This window comes from Apaloderma vittatum, unplaced genomic scaffold, assembly GCF_000703405.1.
Source record: "Apaloderma vittatum isolate BGI_N311 unplaced genomic scaffold, ASM70340v1 scaffold8649, whole genome shotgun sequence".
NCBI classification, from domain to species: Eukaryota; Metazoa; Chordata; class Aves; order Trogoniformes; family Trogonidae; genus Apaloderma; species Apaloderma vittatum.
In genome coordinates, this window is record NW_009735815.1 from 69,323 (window position 1) to 89,492 (window position 20,170).

The following is a 20,170-nucleotide window of genomic DNA, read 5'->3' on the forward strand; positions in this document are numbered from 1 at the left end:
ATTCTAATTTTGTACTTTTATTAAAACTGCTGTCATGCTTTGCCCTTCCAGACATCAGTATCTGTTCATAAACATAAAAGTGTCTTTCCAAGCTTCAGAAACATACGAGAACTTTTATTGTATCTCTGTAGTTAGTAAAGTGTTCACATTGCTATCATTAGATGGCAGCTAGGAATTCTGCTTTCCAATATAATGAATACTAGCAAGAGCAGAATCAGTCACTTACATGGCTCTGTTCACGTGCCCTGAGGTCACAGGAATATGAGCATGACAACATCATCTCCTGTTCCTGCTTATTACCTTTTTTTTTTTGTCTTGTGTTTCCCTGCATGGGCCTGTCAGCTACTTTAGATTTAAAATTTATTTGCAACAGTTACAGCAATTGCTGTAGCAAGTGCTGGGTAATTGTTCCCATGCTAACCCCCCAAAAACAACAACAAAACAGCTGTGGCAAACTGTGTTTCTTAAATGCTTGTGTAATAGCTCAAAGCATTTGCTTTGGCATGGAAATCACCTCATTAAAAAGTCCTGAGAGGGAAAAAACCCACTTTTAAAATAATATTTAAAAAAATAATCCTAAAGTCAAAACTGTATTACCTAAACAAACCAACAAAAAATTGAAAGTGATATAACTAGACTACTGCATAATATTTAAGACAGATTATCAAGCAACTTCATATGTTAGCATACTGCTTCTTTCTGGTTTGATTTCAGTTTTGTTAATGCTTCAAGGCTTTTTGAAAACTAGAAACAGCTCTAGGTTAAATAAAATACTAGCACTTTAAAGATTTACTTTCTCTTTTGCACATGTGTGTTGCGACACAATGACTGGAACTATGGAGCAACAAAAAAAAAAGTGTAGGCTTTACATTTCGCTGTTTCCTGGGAATGCTGCTTTAGCCTCCAAGCCGTGCTTTCTGCCTCCTCTGCATCGAGTGCACCCTCAGCAAGTTTGCTGATGACACAAAGTTGTGTGTTGCGGTCAACACGCTGCAGGGAAGGGATGCCATCCAGAGGGACCTTGACAGGCTTGAGAGGTGAGCCCAGGCCAACCTCATGAAGTTTAACAAGGCCAGGTGTAAGGTCCTGCACCGGGGTCGAGGCAATCCCAAGCACAGATACAGGCTGGGCAATGAATGGATTGAGAGCAGCCCTGGGGAGAAGGATTTGGGCGTGTTGGCAAATGATAAGATCAACATGAGCCAACAGCGTGCTCTTGTGGCCCAGAAAGCCAACCATACTGTGGGATGCATCAAGAGATGTGTGACCAGCAGGTCGAGGGAGGTCATTCTGCCCCTCTGCCCTTGTGAGACCCCACCTGGAATCTCCAACACAACCCCCAGAGCTGGAACCCCCAACACAATAAAGACATGGAGCTGTTGGAGTGAGTCCAGATGAGGGCTACCAAGACAGTCAGAGGGCTGGAGCACCTCTCCTACAAGGACAGACTGAGAGAGTTGGGCTGGCTCTGCCTGGAAAAGAGAAGGCTCTGGGGAGACCTTACAGGGGCCTTCCAGTACTTGACGGGGGCCTACAGGAAGGCCAGGGAGGGACTTTTTACAAGGGCCTGTAGTGACAGGACGACAGGTAATGGGTGGAAGCTGGAAGAACGTAGGATTAGACTAGATACAAGGAAAAAAGTTTTTACCCTGAGGGTGGTGAGGCACTGGCACAAGTTGCCCAGGGAAGCTGTGGCTGCTCCATCCCTGGAAGGGTTCAAGGCCGGGCTGGGCGGAGCCTTGAGCAACCTGAGCTAGTGGGAGCTGTCCCTGCCATGGCAGGGGGTTGGAACTAGATGATCTTTGAAGTCCCTTCCAGCTCAAATCATTCTATGATTTAAATTTACAGTCAATTTCTTTTGTTGAATCCTTTATCTAAGCACCTGTTAGGAAACGGGCTTTCATGCTTTGAGGCTCCAGCTTGCCACTGTCACCCAATTCTTTTTCCAGTGTGACTCCAGTGATTTCAAATACCATTGAAATTAATGGGATTAGGATGCAGGCAGAAGTGGGAGAAGTCTGATGACTGACTGCAGAATGCAGAAAATTACACAGGTATAAATTACAGGAGTTTACCTACCTAGGCAAATTTTTCTGCTGATGAACTGAAACTAATCTATTCCGTGGTCTCTCTTAGTGATTCCTCATCCTAAAAATAACAAAAGAGAAATGAAAATACCAAGTGTAAGCTGGATTCTGAATAGCTTGAACTAGCATTTTTGCTTTCATTTCTACATCATTGCACATAATCAGGTTTCTGCTCCCCTTGGTCTCAAACTATGCCATTAAATTAAAAATTGCCATTTAAAAATAACTAATAAATTTTTAGTTACTACCTTCTGGATGATATTTGGAATATGCCTGCAAGTTATTTTCTGCCTTCTGGAAAGCTAACAACTACCCTCTTCATTCTTTTTTTTTTTTTCTTTTTTTTTTGCAAAGCAAGGTAATATTTTTGAATCTGCTTGCTTAAAAGAGGGAAAACAACAAATATTGCAAAAGTTGTGTCAGTGTTACCGAAATTGTGACCTGGCAACGAGTGCCACTAATTCGGTACGCTCAGTATGCAGTTTGTGGGTCTTCTAACAAAACCAAATCTTGTTCAATCATCAGGCCACGTCTGCTTATCATCTTGGTAAATAACACATTGCTCTGCCACCAAGGACAGCCAACAGGTTAAATTCAATATGACATATCAAGAGCCTGTTTCTATTCAAATCCAACCAGATGTGACTCTCTTTTTGTAACAAGCAGAGAAAAGGCCTGTACAGCAGTCAGCTATTTATGCTTTCATGTTTTCTATGGTGTTTAATAGTGTTTTCTATAAAATCAAACAGTACGATAATAAGCAATATCGGGGTGGGGTGGGCGAAGCGAGCACTTATTTATTTATGTACCATAGTTTTCTTTAAAATTTTTATTCCTATCTAATTCTTAATTTATATTTCATTACTCTTCATACTGAAGTTTGAGGACTTAAGATTTTAGCACAGTTGCTTATGAAATTTCAGTAAGAGTTTTGAATGGATAAGAACTAATGGAGGATGACATTTATTTTTAAATAAATTGTTAGAGAAGCGTGCTGGTTTTTCTTGCTTCTAAAAATGAAACCGAAGACATTTTTCTAAAATATATTGAAAAGCATACACAGATTTCCAATGCTATTCAAATCATGGTTATATGGAAATATAAGCAGAGCCACAAAGGTGATTAAGGGGTGAAACATTTCCCTTATCAGGAAAGGCTGAAGGAGTTGGGTCTCTTTAGCTTGGAGAAGAGGAGGCTGAGGGGTGACCTCATTAATGTTTATAAATATGTAAAGGGTGAGTGTCAGAAGGATGGAGCCAGGCTCTTCTCAGTGGTGTCCAATGGCAGGACGAGGGACAATGGGTACAAGCTGGAGCATAGGAGGTTCCGCAAAAACATTAGGAAAAACTTTTTCACAGTGAGGGTGACAGAGCCCCGGCACAGGCTGCCCAGGCAGGTTGTGGAGTCTCCTTCTCTGGAGACATTCAAAACCTGTCAGATTTCTCCCATCTCCCTATTCCCTTTGGATGAACTTTTCTCAGCAGAAAAGGTTTCCCAGTTAGGAATCATCTGGAGAAAAACAAAAAAAGCATTAAGCTTTTGTGCAGATCTACATTAAACGAAGGACAAATATATGGGGACTCTCATCTCAGGTCACTTTTTATCTAGAATTACATTACAAGATCTGAGTATCACAGTTTTCTGTTTCTAATTTGTATTTGCTGTGTTGACAGTAGTGGACGCACCAATCTTTGAGAGGGCTATTGTGGAAAAAATAAATGGAAGCCCTTTCAACAGCATCCATTGCTGTTTGGCGTATCTATATCCACCGCTGAAACATAATCTAGAAACAGCAGGAGTACCGGTAAACCAAAGTGACCATACTGTTTACTTTGTCCTACAATTGGGGACTATTTCGTTTCCTTGACAGCTGGTGGTTAAGCATCTTGGAAGCACTTCCAATTCATTGCAATTCACTGCACACTGGATGAATAAGGTGCACTAGATGGTCAGTGCAGAGTGACAACACCTGGATCAGTTCTTTAGAAACACAAGTGAAAAATCAGAAACAAAGATCGGGTTGGAAGAAGTGCTAAATTTGACAGAAATTCTGAGGGTACTTCTGCTTTCATCTTTCACTCTTTACAATCCGAGGACAAGGCTGTGACAAACACGATGCCAGCAGTCTCTCTTGTTATTACGTATTAAATTTCGTTTGACCTGATGAATGACTTTATTCCTTCCCTATGCAGATTATCCAGAGGGTAAATCTATTCCCTGCTCTTTGCAGGGGGAAAATGAATGTACAAACACATTTCTGCTGGCTATGGATGAACAGGGAAGGACAGTCATTCACAGCATAGAACAGAAAGGTAAGCAGGGGATATTGAGCATGTCCTCAAGTGCTTTTTTAATGCAGTTGTAAGATAAATACTTGGCCTTTCGTGAAACATGTGCAGAATGAGCCCTGGGCTGCAAGGGTAAATTAATTTTTCTAAGGCTCTGTGCAATTTTAAGATGATAAATTATATTTCACTTTGAAATGACATGTGATTCATAGATGGACGAATATCCCAGATATCTGATTGAGTATACCTGATGAAATTCTAAACTATGTTTACAATTATGCTTAATGTTGCAGTATCATTAAGTTTTTAATATTTTGCGTAACTAACAGATATTCATCAGATCTCTTTTTTATCCCTTCACTTAACATTACTTCTTTATTTACTGTTGTTTCACTACTGATTTTTCATTAAAGCTCCTAACCATGTAGGACAGGGAGAGAACACAGACACCACTTTTCAGCTGCCAAACAGTTCTTTCAGTTTCCAGGCAATGAAATTATATTTTTTTTTAGACACACCCAGTCCCTCGGTGCTTAATGTTAGTGATGTTTTAGTGAAAGCCATGCAGGTTTGTTCTGTTGGTACAAATGTCCTTTATTTTGTTAACCCTTTGTGGAGCCTTTCTCTAGCATAGTGGAATACTCTGTTCAGTTTGGGGCTCCCCAGTTAGAGAGAGACAGGGACCTACTGGGGAGAGTTCAACGCAGAGCTACGAGGATGATTAAAGAACTTGAACATCTCTCCTGTGAAGAGAGACTCAGAGAACTGGGGCTGTTTAGCCTTGAAAGGAGATGGCTGAGTGGGGACCTTATTAACGTATATAAAATATCTGAGGGATGGGTGTCAGGAGGAAGGGGACAATCTCTTTCCAGTGGTGCCCAGCATTAGAGCAAGAAATAATGGGTTTAAGTTAGGACATAGGAAGTTCCACCTCAACATGAGGAGAAACTTTTTCCCTGTGAGGGTGACAGAGCACTGGCACAGGCTGCCCAGGGAGGTTGTGGAGTCTCCTTCTCTGCAGACTTTCAAAACCCACCTGGATGTGCTCCTGGGTGGCTGCCCTAGATGATTCTGCCTTGCAGGGAGGTTGGACTGGATGATCTCTAGAGGTCCCTTCCAACCCCAAACATTCTATGATTCTATGTGAGAACAAAAGTGATTTCGCTGCGCAAGAAAAACAGCTTCTACCACACCACCAGCAGTAGAGTTTTGTAACAGGTTACTATTACTGCAAAGATGATTGTACTAAAGAAGCACATCCCTTTCTAAACTACAGCCCTAAGACTCAAGAATTTAAGGGTAAGATTTTTCTCTTTACTAGATATATTTACTACGCATTTTAAGTAGATCTTGGGGGAAAAAAAGTTATAGAAATATGTTGAGGAAGGCACAGTTCATTAAATGCTGTGTAGTGGCCCTCCCACACCTCTACAATAACCCGCTTCTCTGTCATCTGCTGCTCTGCTCCTGGGCCTTGAAGAAATTGTGCTGTGGTAGCTGTGATGCACGTGAACGTCAGCTGAGATGAAACCTCCAGAAACTCTTGAAGAATTCATTCAGTTTATGGAACTGAAGTCAAGATGGCACCAGTAGCCAGAGTATTAACCCACTGCTCAAACTAGACCCATCAGAATCAGTTAAATGATAAGAAAATCTAAAAAGTAATGTGAAATACAATCATGTAAACCAAATAAGACTGAAATTATTTTTCCAATGTCTTTCAACCAAGGTTCAGCAATTTGTAAAACAGCAGCATTCACTGAATTTAATGAGCAATATTTTTAATGTTAAAGTAATCAAATTTTTTGTGTTTTGGTGAAGCAAAAAATTCAGTTTTAATTTCGACTATCTGTAATATTGTATGATAAAATTTGTTGCAGAACTTCAAATGCAAAATTCCTTCAAATTTCTCAGTCCAACATTTTCAGCAAGTCTAATGGATTTTTCCTCATTGTTTTCCAGAGTGAAATGTAGTTTCCTCTATTTTCCCAGTATCAGCGCTGACTTTGCCCTGATATAAATCTTGCTAGAACCTTTTCCTCTGCAACACACTGAATATCAGTTAATTGAATTAGAGCTTCACCCATAACATTGTAAAATTCATAATCTTATCAACTCAGCCCTTTTTTTTTTAGAATTATATTGACACAGACCTGAAAACAATTTTCTAATTTTTCTCATCAGAATCTGGGTCTGTATTGAGCACTTTCTAACCAACATGGTAAAAGAGCAGTGGAATAAGTTAGCAATTAATTTTTTTAACATTTTAATGCAATATTTTTCAACCATTTTTTGCAAACCATTTAGCAAGCTAGCAGGAGGAAAATAACATGGACCTGAAGGAAAAGGCATGTACAGCTTGCAGCAAACAAGAAGCCAAGAATGCCTCTTGGTTGTTTTTAATTGACTAAGATTTAATGGTTGCATAACTGCAGTCATAATTGGTTTTGTTTCCACAGATTGCCCACAGCTTCCAAATATCCCAATGATAATGGTGGGTGTCACCCTTGCTATCCTCCTCATTGGCATTGTTTTACTGTGTATATGGAAAGTGCTGGTGTCAGTTCAAGACCGAAAAGAGGTGGCCAAGTTTGAAGCAGAAAAATCAAAAGTGAAATGGCAAACGGTATGTTAAATGCACTGATTTTTATATGAGGTTCTTTAATTTGGTTGCATGATGCACAACTGCCTTTAAAATTCTGTGTCTTGGTTTTGTTCTTTTAAATTGATAGATTTTACTGGTAGGTTTGCACTATACTTAGTATTCTATAAAGTGAAATAACATTTTTTTGAGGGATGAAAAATAGCTAGTGTTCAATCTCTAGCATGCAGATGTCTAATGCAAACTTATACCACGTGCTCCCTTCTCTCCTTTCCTTTCTGCTCTTGACTTTTTTGCTCTTCTGCAAAAGCTTTAAGATTTCTGAGTCTCTTCGGAAAAAAACCCCACATGTTGAGTAAGCATTTCTGGTGGGTGCCCTTTGGCCCCATTCTCCCTGCAAAGCGCCACGACTGCAACATTTCTGCAAGAACGGGCACTGTTGGCCTGAAAAAAATGGCCTGGGAAACATCAGTTACTTGCAGGCAAGGCCACCTGAGAATGGTTTCTTAATCTTTCAGGAGAGCTATGTATGATAAGGGACGGATACGCGTGACAGAAACATTTTATTTTTCTGTCGCAAGAGGGAACGATAGGAAGTGAATGATGTGCGGCCAGGATTAAAAGTCCAGGTGGGACTTGCCCCTCTCCTAGTGCATGGTAGTCCAAGTGACTCAAGCAAGAGGACTGTGACAAGTCACACCTCACTGCTGGGACACTTTTAGACTGGTCCAAGCACAACATTTGATGCACGAATTCTATTGGGCATAATCTGATAAAGTATCATCTGATGATGTGCATTACTTTAATGTGGGAGGCAGATGCAAAGGGAAGCGTGTTCCTGACCCTAGACTGGTTTGTGCTGCCTCATGTAGACCAGTTTGAATTTCAGTGGCTTGGAATATGTGAGCTGCTGAAGGCTCTTCTAAAATGATCAAAGGTACAAAAATATATCTGTACAAAGAATAGACCAGAAACTCTCACTAGAGAAATGAAACAGTGGGAGAAGGGTGTGTTACTGGTCTATAAAATCACAACTATGGAAGCTGAAGATAGGATGTTTGGTCCCAGATTTTTCCCATACAGATCCAAAAAAGCCAAAAAAACATGACTACAAAACACCTACTTAGGGCATACGATTTATTTCTAAAGATATCTGGATGATAAAAGTTTGCACGGCTTCAAAATGCCTATAGACAAATCCACAGGAGGACATCCCCTCTGACCCGGGAGGTTTGTCAAAAAACGTATCAGCTTTCCCCGGGCAGCCTGCATCGCCCGCTGCTGGGAACACAAGACTGAGCCACGATTCTCATGAAGCAAAGTGGTACTCTCTGGTGCGTGGCCAACCTGCATCGTAGCGCGGGGTCAGGAATCATAGGCCAGGACGATTCTTTTGCTGAAGAGATGCCCAAGGCAGGGTGTGCAGCTACATCTGCTTGCGGCTGAAGCAATGGCAAGATGAGTTAAACATTGTATGACTCCTATTTGTCCTCTTTTTGTTTTGTTTTTAGGAAACAAATCCACTGTACAGAGGCTCAACAACCACTTTTAAAAATGTAACTTACAAGAACCAAGAAAAGCAAAGAGGCGGCACGGCTGCAGATTTCTATTAGCACCTCCAACACTACAAACTTAGTTTTACTGGCAGGAAATCTAAACCCACTTGTTTCTTCTCAGTGGATTATATGATATTTGTTTGCACGTTGCAGCGGTATAATCATTCTACTAGAGAAAATATATCTTGTGTTGGGAAAACTATAGGTTAACACACTAATGGTAAAGGTTAGCAGAAACATTAAAAAACAAAACCCCTTTAATATCAAAGCCCCCTGTCTTAAAAAAAAGAGTCACTAATATTTTTAATTTTCTCTTTAATACCGATGATAAAAAATTATCATATGTAAGCCTATTTTTGTGAAATTAGGTACATACAGTGAGCTGTATGCTACTGTGTTCATACGTAAAATCCCATATATTTGAGTTTAAGAATGTATCTGGATCCATCTACTTGGTTGGCTCATTTAAATTAAAAAATACTATTTTCAAAAATGCCACTTAAAGTACTGAGGTTAGGGGTTCCTCATATCTCCTCTGTGGCTGAATAGTTTTTCATCAGAAACAAGTAGCATTATTGCCTATTTTCTATACAGCTGAGGTATACAGAAACATCTCTCCAAATCTTGCTTGTCCTGTTTCCCTCTTTCCTTGTCCTTGTTGCTCTTTGATGTTTTTTAAGAACCCCTTCCCTGGGATTATCTCAGGGAAAGCTAAATCAAGCCCTTATTCATTTACAGAGGTTTGTTTCTGTTCCAGGCATAGAGTGGGTTTGGTTTTTTTTTTTTTCTTTCTCTTTTTTTTTTAAATTCTAGTAGAGAGGATCCAGAGCAAAAGAAAAATATTTGTAAATTAGAGAAACTTTACATGAGAGGATTCCCAGCATTCCATTCCATTTCATCCTGTTCAGGCACTCAAAATAAACCTCGAATGCTGGACCATGACATGAACTGTTGCAGGAGCCCTTCACATGTGGAAAAAGTTCACACACAAAGACTCAGTATCACCCATGACAATGGTACTTTTTTGTTGATATATCCAAAATTGTGAGGTTATTTCAGTGCCCCGCAGCCAAACCATGCAATAATGTCTACAGCTCTTTGGGGCTGTTGCAACAAGTAGATTTATGGATTCCACTTCATGTTCATTTCTGTGATGGTAATGAGGATTTTTAAATTTCAGTTTTAGCTAGTACTTGCCATAAATTCTTAAATTGTAATGCTGTTACCATGCATAGAACTAGGAAAAAAAAAACAACAAAACCCACCAGAATCAGCTAACATGCTGGCAAAAACAGTGATGAGATTGGGATATTTTAAGCTGATAATAATGTATTTTAATTCTTCATATCATTTTCCTCTGCATTTTTCAGTACTCTGGAACAGATAGTCAAAATGTACATACAAATTTACTTACAAATGGAGACTTAGAAATCAAAGGTACATCGACACAGCCACAAACAGTTACATACATTCCCTATGGTAAATCATATATTTGATCTAAAAAACTCCATGTCCATTTTGTAATAAATATTTACGAAGTCTGTGCAGCTTCAGTCTCTGTATCATCTACGACAGCTGGATGTGAGACTGACACACTCGCTAGCTCTGACCCAAGCCTGTTTTAGGGCCTGATCCAAAGCCTGCGGAGTCAATGGCTACAGATAAGGATTTAGTTTCAGTGAAACTACTGGTTTACAAAGATTGTTTTGTTTAAACAAACTGATTAATGCTATCTATTAGTGGATTAGAACCTATAGTATGTATTTCTGTGCAAAGAGAAATGAACAGTATTGGTTGCCTTTGGAAAGGTGATGCTATAACCACATACTAAATATAAAATTATTGCAATGATGGCTGTCATTAAACTGGAACAGATTAATCACAGGTTCACATCTGTACTCTTCAGTGTTCTTGCCTATCTCAGAGTGGAAACTGTGCACAGACAAAGGATTGCATCTGTGTCCCTTCCAACCACTGAACTCCCACAGATGTCAGTGCAAGTTACACACGGGACCAAATCCTGTTTCCCTGGCACACAGATAAACTCAAAAACTGGCAAAACTGGCCCCTGGATTCCATCACAGATTCTGACTGGGTCAGGATTTCCTAAGGGACTAGGGAAATCTGGATTTAGCCCATGTAAATTACCTGTTACTCTTTCGTTTTTCGTGCAGAAAACATCAAATGCCTTTGGTGGCTTTCTCTGACAGAAATGAAAATAATTTTATTACTTTTAAAGTAATAAAAAATCTATACCATTTATTAAACACCTTTTAAGTTCTGCTTCTGAGAAGTCTGATTCTGCTGCTCAATATTAAGGTTAAAAGCCCTTCTGTAGGTCACCCATTTCAATATTGAAATACATTTCAGTATTCACATGTTACTAACAAAGTGGTGTTCACAATTCATAACACTTGAGGGTCTACATTCCCTGTTCCTACAAGAGATTTAATTTCACAAAGCTACTTGCTCTCTTTCCATCACTCTTGCATCTTCTGATCATCAGCAAAGATCCAATTTGGTAGGTAGACAATGTTTACAGTTCCATCACTCCTCCTAGCAATATCTCTCCAAATTATCAAAGATGTACAGAAATCAAGCAGTATGTTTTGCAATTTCCCTGCTGTGAGAGACCGTACTATAAATGGTCTGTGCTCCTTCAAAAATATCAGGAAGGAAATCACTCCAATAATTAAGAATTCATCAGAAGAGAGAAAATAAAAGGGCTTGGTCTCTGTTATTGAGGAGCATCAAAAAACTAAGCTCATTCATACAAGCCATCCTTTTAACAGCATTAATATATATCATAGATTTTGACTAAACTCACAGATTCCAAGAATTTTCAAGACCTTACTTAGCATTCATCCTAGAAACAAGAGTAGTGTTAATCTTTTTTATTAACTATTATTTTTGTCTTCTAGCATTTGTACCAAAGTTCATATTTTCTTTTTTTTTCACCACCAAATTATGAGTGGGTTTGTGTGTGGTGAATGGGATGAAAAAGTCTTTCTGCTGTTGTCATTAATATTGTTTTGGCCTGAGGCTGGACCTTGAGAGTGGCCAAAACATTTTTTTAAATAGTAATACTTCTATTCAATGAAGAGCTAAACTGAATAAAAGAATAATCATTAGCAATTTTATGGTATTTGTGTATCTTTTACACCCTATAGAATGGTAATTTTGGTAATATATGTTAAATGGATAATTTTTCATTTGATTTATAAAACTTGCATGTGGAGCTGTATTGTATATGTCCAGATTGCATTCAACTTTGTTCTGCGAAGAACCGGATATCAAGTGCAATACTCTTCATGCCTTGTCTGCTTTTATACAGAACTATATGCAGTGGGCATAAGGGAGTTATTGCCCCACAAAACTTACCATGCACAATCTAAAAGTTAAAAAAAAAAAAAAGGACAATTTTTATCTTGGTCTGTCTGAAAAAAATGGGTAAATGTTTCAACTCATTTCTGTAAAAGAGGATTTACTTCACCTTGAATAAAGATTGTAAAACCGAATGCTTTTTTTCAAGATACGTCTATTGCTCTTTTTTTCAATATACGTCTATTGCTCTTCATTTTCCATTTTAGCAAGTTGTTTCAATGAATCTTAGCAAATCAGCAAATTTCTGCTCTCCTGAGACCCTACCTGGAGTACAAGCATTCAGCTCTCACGAGAACATGGACCTGCTCAAGCGAGTGCAGGGCAGGGCTAGAAGGATGATCAGGGAGGTCGGGCATCTCCCCTGTGAGGATAGGCTGGGAGAGCTGGGGCTGTTCAGCCTGGAGAAGAGAAGGGCCCGGGGAGACCTTACAGTGTCCTTCCAATACTTAAAAGGGACTACAGGAAACAAGGGGAGGGACTCTGTCGAGTGCAGTGATAGTAGTAGATTTAGTTTAGATAATTGGATGAAATTCTTTCCTGTGAGAGTGGTGAGACATCGGAACAGGTTGCCCAGAGAAGCTGTGGATGCCCCATCCTTGGAAGTGTCCAAGGCCAGGCTGGATGGGGCTTTGAGCAACCTGGTGTAGTAGGAGGTGTCCGTGCCCATGGCAGGGGGCTGGAACTAGATGATCTTTAAGGTAAGACAGCACATGAGATTTAATGTCTGGATTTTCCTCTATTTGTGATCCTTTTAGTTTTCAAGGAAATGAGTTCATGGATGAATCCTGTAAGCAACCTATTTCCGGAACTCTGATTGATCACATATGGCATTCTTTTATACAGTGAGTCCTAAATTGCATAACTCGCTTAAAATTAAAGATCCAGCCATTGCAAAAGTGTAACAGTAGTAATAGCTTTTTGGAACTACATGGCAAAGTGTGTATTCTCTCTGTAATCTCTTTAATCTTTTTCTTCCCTCTAAAGAAAAGTCTGATGTCTGCTAATTTCCTGCTCTGAGGAAGAGAACATTCTTCTGCACCCTTGACAGTATTTAACGTCTATTGTATTCTCCAGGCACACCATAAGAACATGTTCTCTTGCATTTCACAGTAGACTGTGAAAACTGAAACTGATTCAGTTGCATAATGTATATTCATGGCATGTAATTCAGAATGTATTCTACCCCCAGAAGTCTGTATGTTTTTATTTTTCTTTGATTTTAGGTATGGCTTGTGCTCAGAAACTTTTCACCTGTGTTTTCACTGGCGTGTGTATTAGCTAATATAGATAGCAACAAAAGCACAGTAATGACAGGTAATGTATATAATGTATATAAATATAAAGGCTTGCACTTTTCAAAGGTCTTGGTAGATGAAAACTTTGTTTCTTGAAGCTGATTCAATCTCTTCTACCAGTTGTTGTGCAAAAGCAAAGAGAACCAAAAAGTGATTTTCATTGCAACCTCTCCCTTCCTAATGCTATTTACACTACAGTTTAGATTTATTTTTAATCAAATTGGACAGGTTAAAATAGTTTCAATACACTTTTGCATTCAGATAGGTGAAGTTCTCAAGATATGATGTGGGTGTTTTTTTTTATCAAGCCATTTTTTCACAGGGTAATTTTTCTCAACAGTGATTTTTTTCAGTACAGTTTCCACATTTAGAATAGGTACGAGTGTAAATAAAACCGAGGTCTTTACGTATGAAGAAACAGGAAATTTCTATTTAGTGTTCAACAGTTGGATGTTTGGAAAAATCAGCTTTCGTTTTTAAAGTTAATAACTCTAGTTCAAAGGCAAATTGTATCTCCTGTTGGTCTTCTTAGGTGAGAGTTTAAAACTTGCTTTCTCTAGAACTCTCAACTGACTTAAAAATCAGACCTATAATTATAGTATAATTACCACGTAAAAAGCTTCCAGCTGCTTCTATTTTAGGTTACAATAGATTTGAAAAGAGACAGATTTAAAAAAAATAAAAAAGGAAAACAAAACAAACCTCACCCCAAGCCAAACAGGAAAACCAAAACAAACAAAACACAACAACAACAACAACAACAACAACAACAACAAATCCCCAATAGTCTCACAGGTGAGGGAAAAATAAGGCTGAAAATATATCAAACCAGGAAAAGAACAGTTCAGGATAAGTCCTGAAGAACCTTAAAAACTTTTGACACACTTCTCTTGAGCAGTGTCTGCAGGGAGAAAAAGTCCTCTAGGCCAACACACCAGAGCTTGTGGAAAGACTGTCCCTTGGGGTTTGTCCACTGGTGGCACTCGAGAAATCAATTCCAAAATACATGTAGGATTTTATTGTGGGCTGGATAACCCACATGAAAACTATGTAGACAATGTTCACTTTCAACTCAACTGGTCTTAACCTGGTTAACCTTTATTCCAAAGTAAGGACAAGAATGTCCGACCATGATCAATTCAGTGAGTTGGTGTACAGTCACCAATTTAATTAATCAAATTTTGAGGTCGTCCATGTTGAGATTCTATGGAGATAAAGGAGGAGAAAGATGATTAGCTGGGAATTTTCCTGCCTTTCTCCACATCAAAGACCAAGATACCTGGTCTGACTGGTTTAATAGCGTCTGGTGGCAAGTCATTCCCACTGGTTAGAAAGTTGTCAAAGCCTTTCAGTGACTTATAATCAGAGCATCTATTGCAATTAGAGTGTACATTTGCAGCCTCATGATAGTAAATTGAATTTCCCTGCAGAAAAATTACGCTGTTCTCCCAAACTTGTCTAGTTCTTTCACAGGAACAATTCACCAGCAAATTTTATTCTCCTCCTACCTGAAGTGAGCAGAGACTAGAGGCCGTAGGATTTTATCAGTCTCTTTTCATTTTTTGTGCTTGTTAACAAATTCTCAGTTTGGGCATGGAAGGATGCAAAGGAAAAAAATATTGCTTTTTCTATTGCCTTACCAGCACAAAATTCAGACAATAGGACAAACATTTCAACAAGTGGTTCCCTGGTGCCTACCTATATGTGTGTGTGTGAATACAATACAAAATATAAGTAATGAAGGCAGATTCTACCACTGTGTGAAGCCAATGGCAGCTCTAGCTTCCAGACTTTCTTAAATCCTCAAATGTGAGACTGACTGATTTACCACAACGCAAAATACTGAAGATAATTAAAAAGTCTATGCATTTTTATTGAATACAAAGTAAGGTTCCTAATGCAAAAGTTACTCCACCTGAGAAGAAACTGGTTAAAGGAAAGAGGCAAAGTAAGATTGCTTTGGGTTTCTTTGTGTGTATATTCTCTAATGAGCACCATAAATGTTGCCATTAGCTGAACGATTTCTGAGTCTAGATGTGTGCACAGCTGGAAAAAAAAAAAATCAGCTCATCTGAGAAGGAGAGTACAATGTGTAAAGGCACACCCTCTCCCAACCTGTGAAGTCATGTCAGTGCTGGGTACACATCATGCCTGAGGATTTCTGCAAGCCTATATCCTTGTTCCGAGTGCTACACCCAATGCCCACTGCCATTCTTTGTAGTGGAACTGGCTTATCCCATACTACCCTGATTTATGAAGCTTCATGCTGATAAGATGAAGAGGGGCTGTGCTTAAGGTATTGGTTAGCAATTAGAAGACACATCTGGCCAAACAAAGCAGGAACAGTTTCGCCTACAAACATGTTTACATGTGATTAAGAAACACGGAGGAAAAGTATCAGTCTCTCAGGTGCATTTAAACCATGAAACAAAAGTTGTGAAAGTTTTCTGGGTTTTATATTTACTCTAAAATGTCTGCTAAGCAATTAAATGATGGCTTTATTGGTTTGTTTAAAAAGTGTAGCGCTGGCTGATCACAGTATGTGTAATTTCTGGTATTGAGTGCAATGAGTCATAAGTTTGTTGAGTAAACAAATAATAGCTTTTCTTGGGAACACACTAAGTACTTTTCTGTAACAAATCTTTGCAAAAATTGCCTTATTCTTCTATCGATTTCACTATTATGGTAAAAATAAGGGAAGGCTCCTTTGATGTCAGGCATGTATGTTTTAGGGATGCTGACCCTAGGGTAGCAAGTAACTTCACACAGAATCACAGAATCATTTGCGTGTCTCAAGTACTCTATAGATGTTGGTGGGCATATACAAAGGCTTGAAGTTATTATAAATACCTAAATACTTAAAACATAAGCAACAAATTAACTTCTTTGCCAGAGTTGAAAATTATAAGTTGCACACTGAGATAAGTTAATCAACAAATTCTTGAAATGCTTTAATCAGTGGATCCGCTGTGTGTTACAGCTGTGAGTTCTATAAACCTGTGCTAGTTAACACGGATAGGAAGACTTCAGAAAATACCTCTAGGCATAAACTGTCCCGGCCAACAAATTCAGAGGTGAGGCAGCTGGGAGAAGAAGCAGTTAAAGCTGTATGAAGGCTGCAGACAAAAATAGTTCTACTGAGTATTTGCTCTTTGTATGTAATTCTCCTTTCTACAGTCCCAGTGCAATTTAGTTTTGCTCTACCAATCCAAAGACCTGACCTAACACTGACTTTTCTCAGAAGTTCGATAAATGGCAATCAAGGGGAAATCCAAGATTGTTCCCTGTACAACGTGTCACTGTCCATCCCCTCAAGATGGGCAAAAGAGGATGTTCACAGGGTGAGTGAGCCACAGCCGCTCCCGTTCTCCCAGCTTTCCCTGCAGAGATGCTGACGACAAGTTTGGGATGCTGCAAAGAACTCTCTTCACCCTCTATCTTAGCCACGTCCTGCTGGCCCCACTGCTGAGATGCATATGGAATCGCAATGTGTATAATTTATAAGCATATGGATATTTTTGCTTTAGATGCGGGTAGTTAAAATTATGTGAAATGCACGGCATTGGTGTATTCATATTAGCGAAATGAGGATTTGCTTAGAAGCCTTGAATATGGGAAAAATACAGGTAAGTCTGGCAGATGTTCTATGCAGTAGTGTATTGGGTAAATGTGGAAAGGGAGCCCTCATGAGAAAAGAACAAGAATGGCAAAAAAAATTTACTGTTGCATGGAAGAATGAATAACATAGCAGGTATGGGTGTGCCAAGATTGCAAAGGGAAAGGATAAGGAAAGACAGGCTTTGAGAAGCTAACAGGATGGGCCAGCCCTGGCCCCATTAGATAGTTTTGGTTTATTGCAAGTATTGGCTTTTTTTCCCTTAATGCTACATTGGATGGATTACGTTTCTCTCTCTGCTACTGAATTTGATACTACTGCCAATCAGTAGCCAGTTCGATACTCTAGTTTTATAGCAAAATTTCCACCCGCTATTAAAGTATCTATATTATAACAAACTATTCTAGATTTGTGTCAGCTGAGCATTTACTGGGAGAGGAGGGACGGAGGGCTTGGAAAGGTGAGGATTCACCAGGGGGTGGCTCGTGTGGCACAGTAACAGCCGCACAGGTAGTTACACCCTCCATTTCATGTCTATTCGGGAATAGCAGCCATCCAGCAGTCTTTTAGAGGCATCAGGCTGTATTAATGCTTTTGGTGTCACCCTTATAGGGGAGTTTTTCGCTTTGGAAAAAGAAGTTTCTAACCTAAAGCCATGACCAGCTAGCAAATAAAAATTGAGAGTCACATTCAGAAAAAATCCCCATACGTTCTGACTAGTGAACATTAAACTGGCAGTTTGCAGGTAAGGATTTCAGTTAAGCTTAAACTGGCTGGTATAAGCTGTCCTGTCAGGCCATCTCAACCTGATGTGGACCGAAACCACAGAGCCTGGCAGCCACAGCGATTGCCTGGGAGCACGGGAGGGTGGAGCAGTGTCCCAGAAACTCGCAGGCAGAGCTGCCAAAAGGGAAAGGGGTGTCGCTGGGCATGGCTGGGACGTGTCAGAAGAGGTTGGGACGGTGGAAGCAGTGCCTGTCGTCAGGTGCTGTGGAGTGGCAGAGCTGAGAATAGTTCTGCACCTGCCATATACAGAAAAGCTTTTAAGTGAAAGGGAAGATGAATACAAACTTGGGAGTTGACCTGAGACACCCGGGAGCTGTCATTTTTCAGACCTAACCAGGATCTAGGATGGTCCCTCTGAAAAAGATGGAATCGTTGCTTGCCAGACACAGCTAATGCAAGCAATTTTGGCCCTGCTTTTTCTTTCTAGCTATCCTCTAGTTTGGTATTCCCATTCTATCTGGTAGGGAAAAAAAATTAGAGACCTGCTCTCAGACTTCAAGTATGAACATAAATTACTGAGTGAGAAGATGCTGAGCGCATGACACACTGGGTCTGTGTGTGTGCCTTGGAAACACACTGGGTTTGTGAGAAAATGGAATTAGTATGAATTTGATGAGGGCCCGTATTTGTGGATGAGGGCCATGAATGTGCTCTGGATTCATATATGTGTATAGATGTCATACAGAAGTCTGAGTTAGTTAATACCTAAGCAAAGACAGGGGAAGGTATTGAATATCTGTGTAGAGTACCTAAATAGTAAAGGCAGATCAGCCTTTAATATATATATATACAGATCCAAGTATACACAAGAAGAAATAGAACAGATCATTGACAAAGAAATGAAGAGACAAATATTTACAAAAAGTGAGTTCCAGACAGAAAATGAAATAAAGGAGCCAAATCACTACAGTAAATGCCTTGAAGGAAGATAGGTAAAGCTTCAAATAAACAAATAAATAAAATTGGAAAGTTATACAATTTAACGTGAGAAATAATATAAACTATATCATAAAGTTTACTTTAAAAATGTTGCCAGCCATGTTGGTTTTACAAGCCATTACGCCAGCAATGATTTCTTATTGTTGTAATCAAGGAGGTACAGCCTAGCTATAAATACCCAGGCCAATATAACTGCAGCTGTACTGGAAAGGATTTATTGTTTTAGTAAGAGCAGAATGAATTTAAGACGGTAATAAACTATTTAGCCAAAGAGAAAGATCTAAATAGCAAAGAAAAAAACCAAAACAAAACAAGGAACACTACTCAGAATTAATAAGTTGCTAATTTGCATTTAGCACAATATTTACAAAAGCATTGCTGATATGTTCATTATTAGGAATCTGTAATCAGAATGTGCTTACTTCGATCTTACTGAAATGAGCAGAAGAATCCACCTGAGGTGGGGCTTCTTCCCACAGCAGCCTCATTGGTGTTCATGGGCACCTTTATTTTCAAATGCAGTACCGCGAACACCGCAGTGTGTGACCCAGACGCAGGTTCTGGAGCAAGAGAGGCCATTTCTGGAGCTCAGTACTCAAAGCAGTAGCCAAATACTCCTGAAGAGATGTAGACACCTCTGAACGGCCAGATTTTCATAAATGGCTCATTAACGAGCTTCTCTCTGAGAATCTGCAGTTCTCTGAAAGCTGCAGCTTTCCTGAGGGGTACACCACAGTTCACAGAGAGTTACAACCCTTCTGTCTTGCAAAGTCAGGTCACTTCCAGAAGAAGCTTGTTCAGCAAAGTTTTCTGCTGTTTGTTCTCTGCCAGACATTTTTATCAGCTGTTAAACTGGAAGAACCCCCTCCAGTTATCTGCTTTTTTCAATCTGGCTTCACGTGCTTCTCAATCCCTTCTTCTACTAGACTTCCAGTGAGAAGCTCCCCTCAAGGCCAGAGGTTTCTGCTTCCATCTGTGTATCACGATTGAGGCGGACGTGGTGGAACAGAGGCTCAGTTCAGTTACGCTCCAACACTGTACATTTATTTTTACACATTTATGTATACACATAAATATATTTATACACATATTTGTCTGCCATGCATAAAAAGCAATGCAGAAACATGCTTATGCAGATCAACAGCGAACTGTCCGTCTGATTCCAGGAAAACTATTTCTAACCCGGAGGTTCTGCTTTCGACTCTCCCACTGCTATTCTTGGCTTCTACAAGATCGAAAACTCAGCTCGAGTGAGGCAGCTCCCGCAAAAATATTCAACCGAAGACAGAGACGAACAAAACGGAGGGCGGCAACTATTCTTCCTCATGCCAAAACGTAAAATGACTTCGAGCTGTCCCAGCTAAAAAACCCAACCCAACAAACAAGTCTCTGATCGGGGTCTGTAGGAGGGGTCGCTCAGGGCACCGAAGCTGTGACCGCGCTAGCAGCGCTCTCCCAGCTAAAGCGTCTCCTCTGCACTTTCTGCTTGGTTTTAGGATAAAAGCATCCGGAGCGTGGGCATGAGAAAGTACGTGTTTTCAGACGGGAAAAAAAAGATTAATACAGAGCTTTTTGCCGCTCGGATCCACAACCCCGACCCGAGCACATAACCCCAGC

The 20,170-nt window shown here is 39.7% G+C and overlaps 1 protein-coding gene across 2 annotated transcripts in view; it reads left to right on the forward strand.

Moving 5' to 3' along the window:
• ITGB6 (integrin, beta 6) overlaps nt 1-8,590 on the forward strand; it is a 32,313-nt gene extending 23,723 nt beyond the window's left edge. For both annotated transcript variants that reach the window (XM_009876740.1, XM_009876738.1), the window contains 3 exons: nt 4,280-4,399; nt 6,835-7,001; nt 8,489-8,590. In XM_009876740.1, the coding sequence (XP_009875042.1) occupies nt 4,280-4,399; nt 6,835-7,001; nt 8,489-8,590 (389 nt within the window). The remainder of the gene's footprint in view (nt 1-4,279; nt 4,400-6,834; nt 7,002-8,488) is intronic.
• Nucleotides 8,591-20,170: the final 11,580 nt, after the last annotated feature.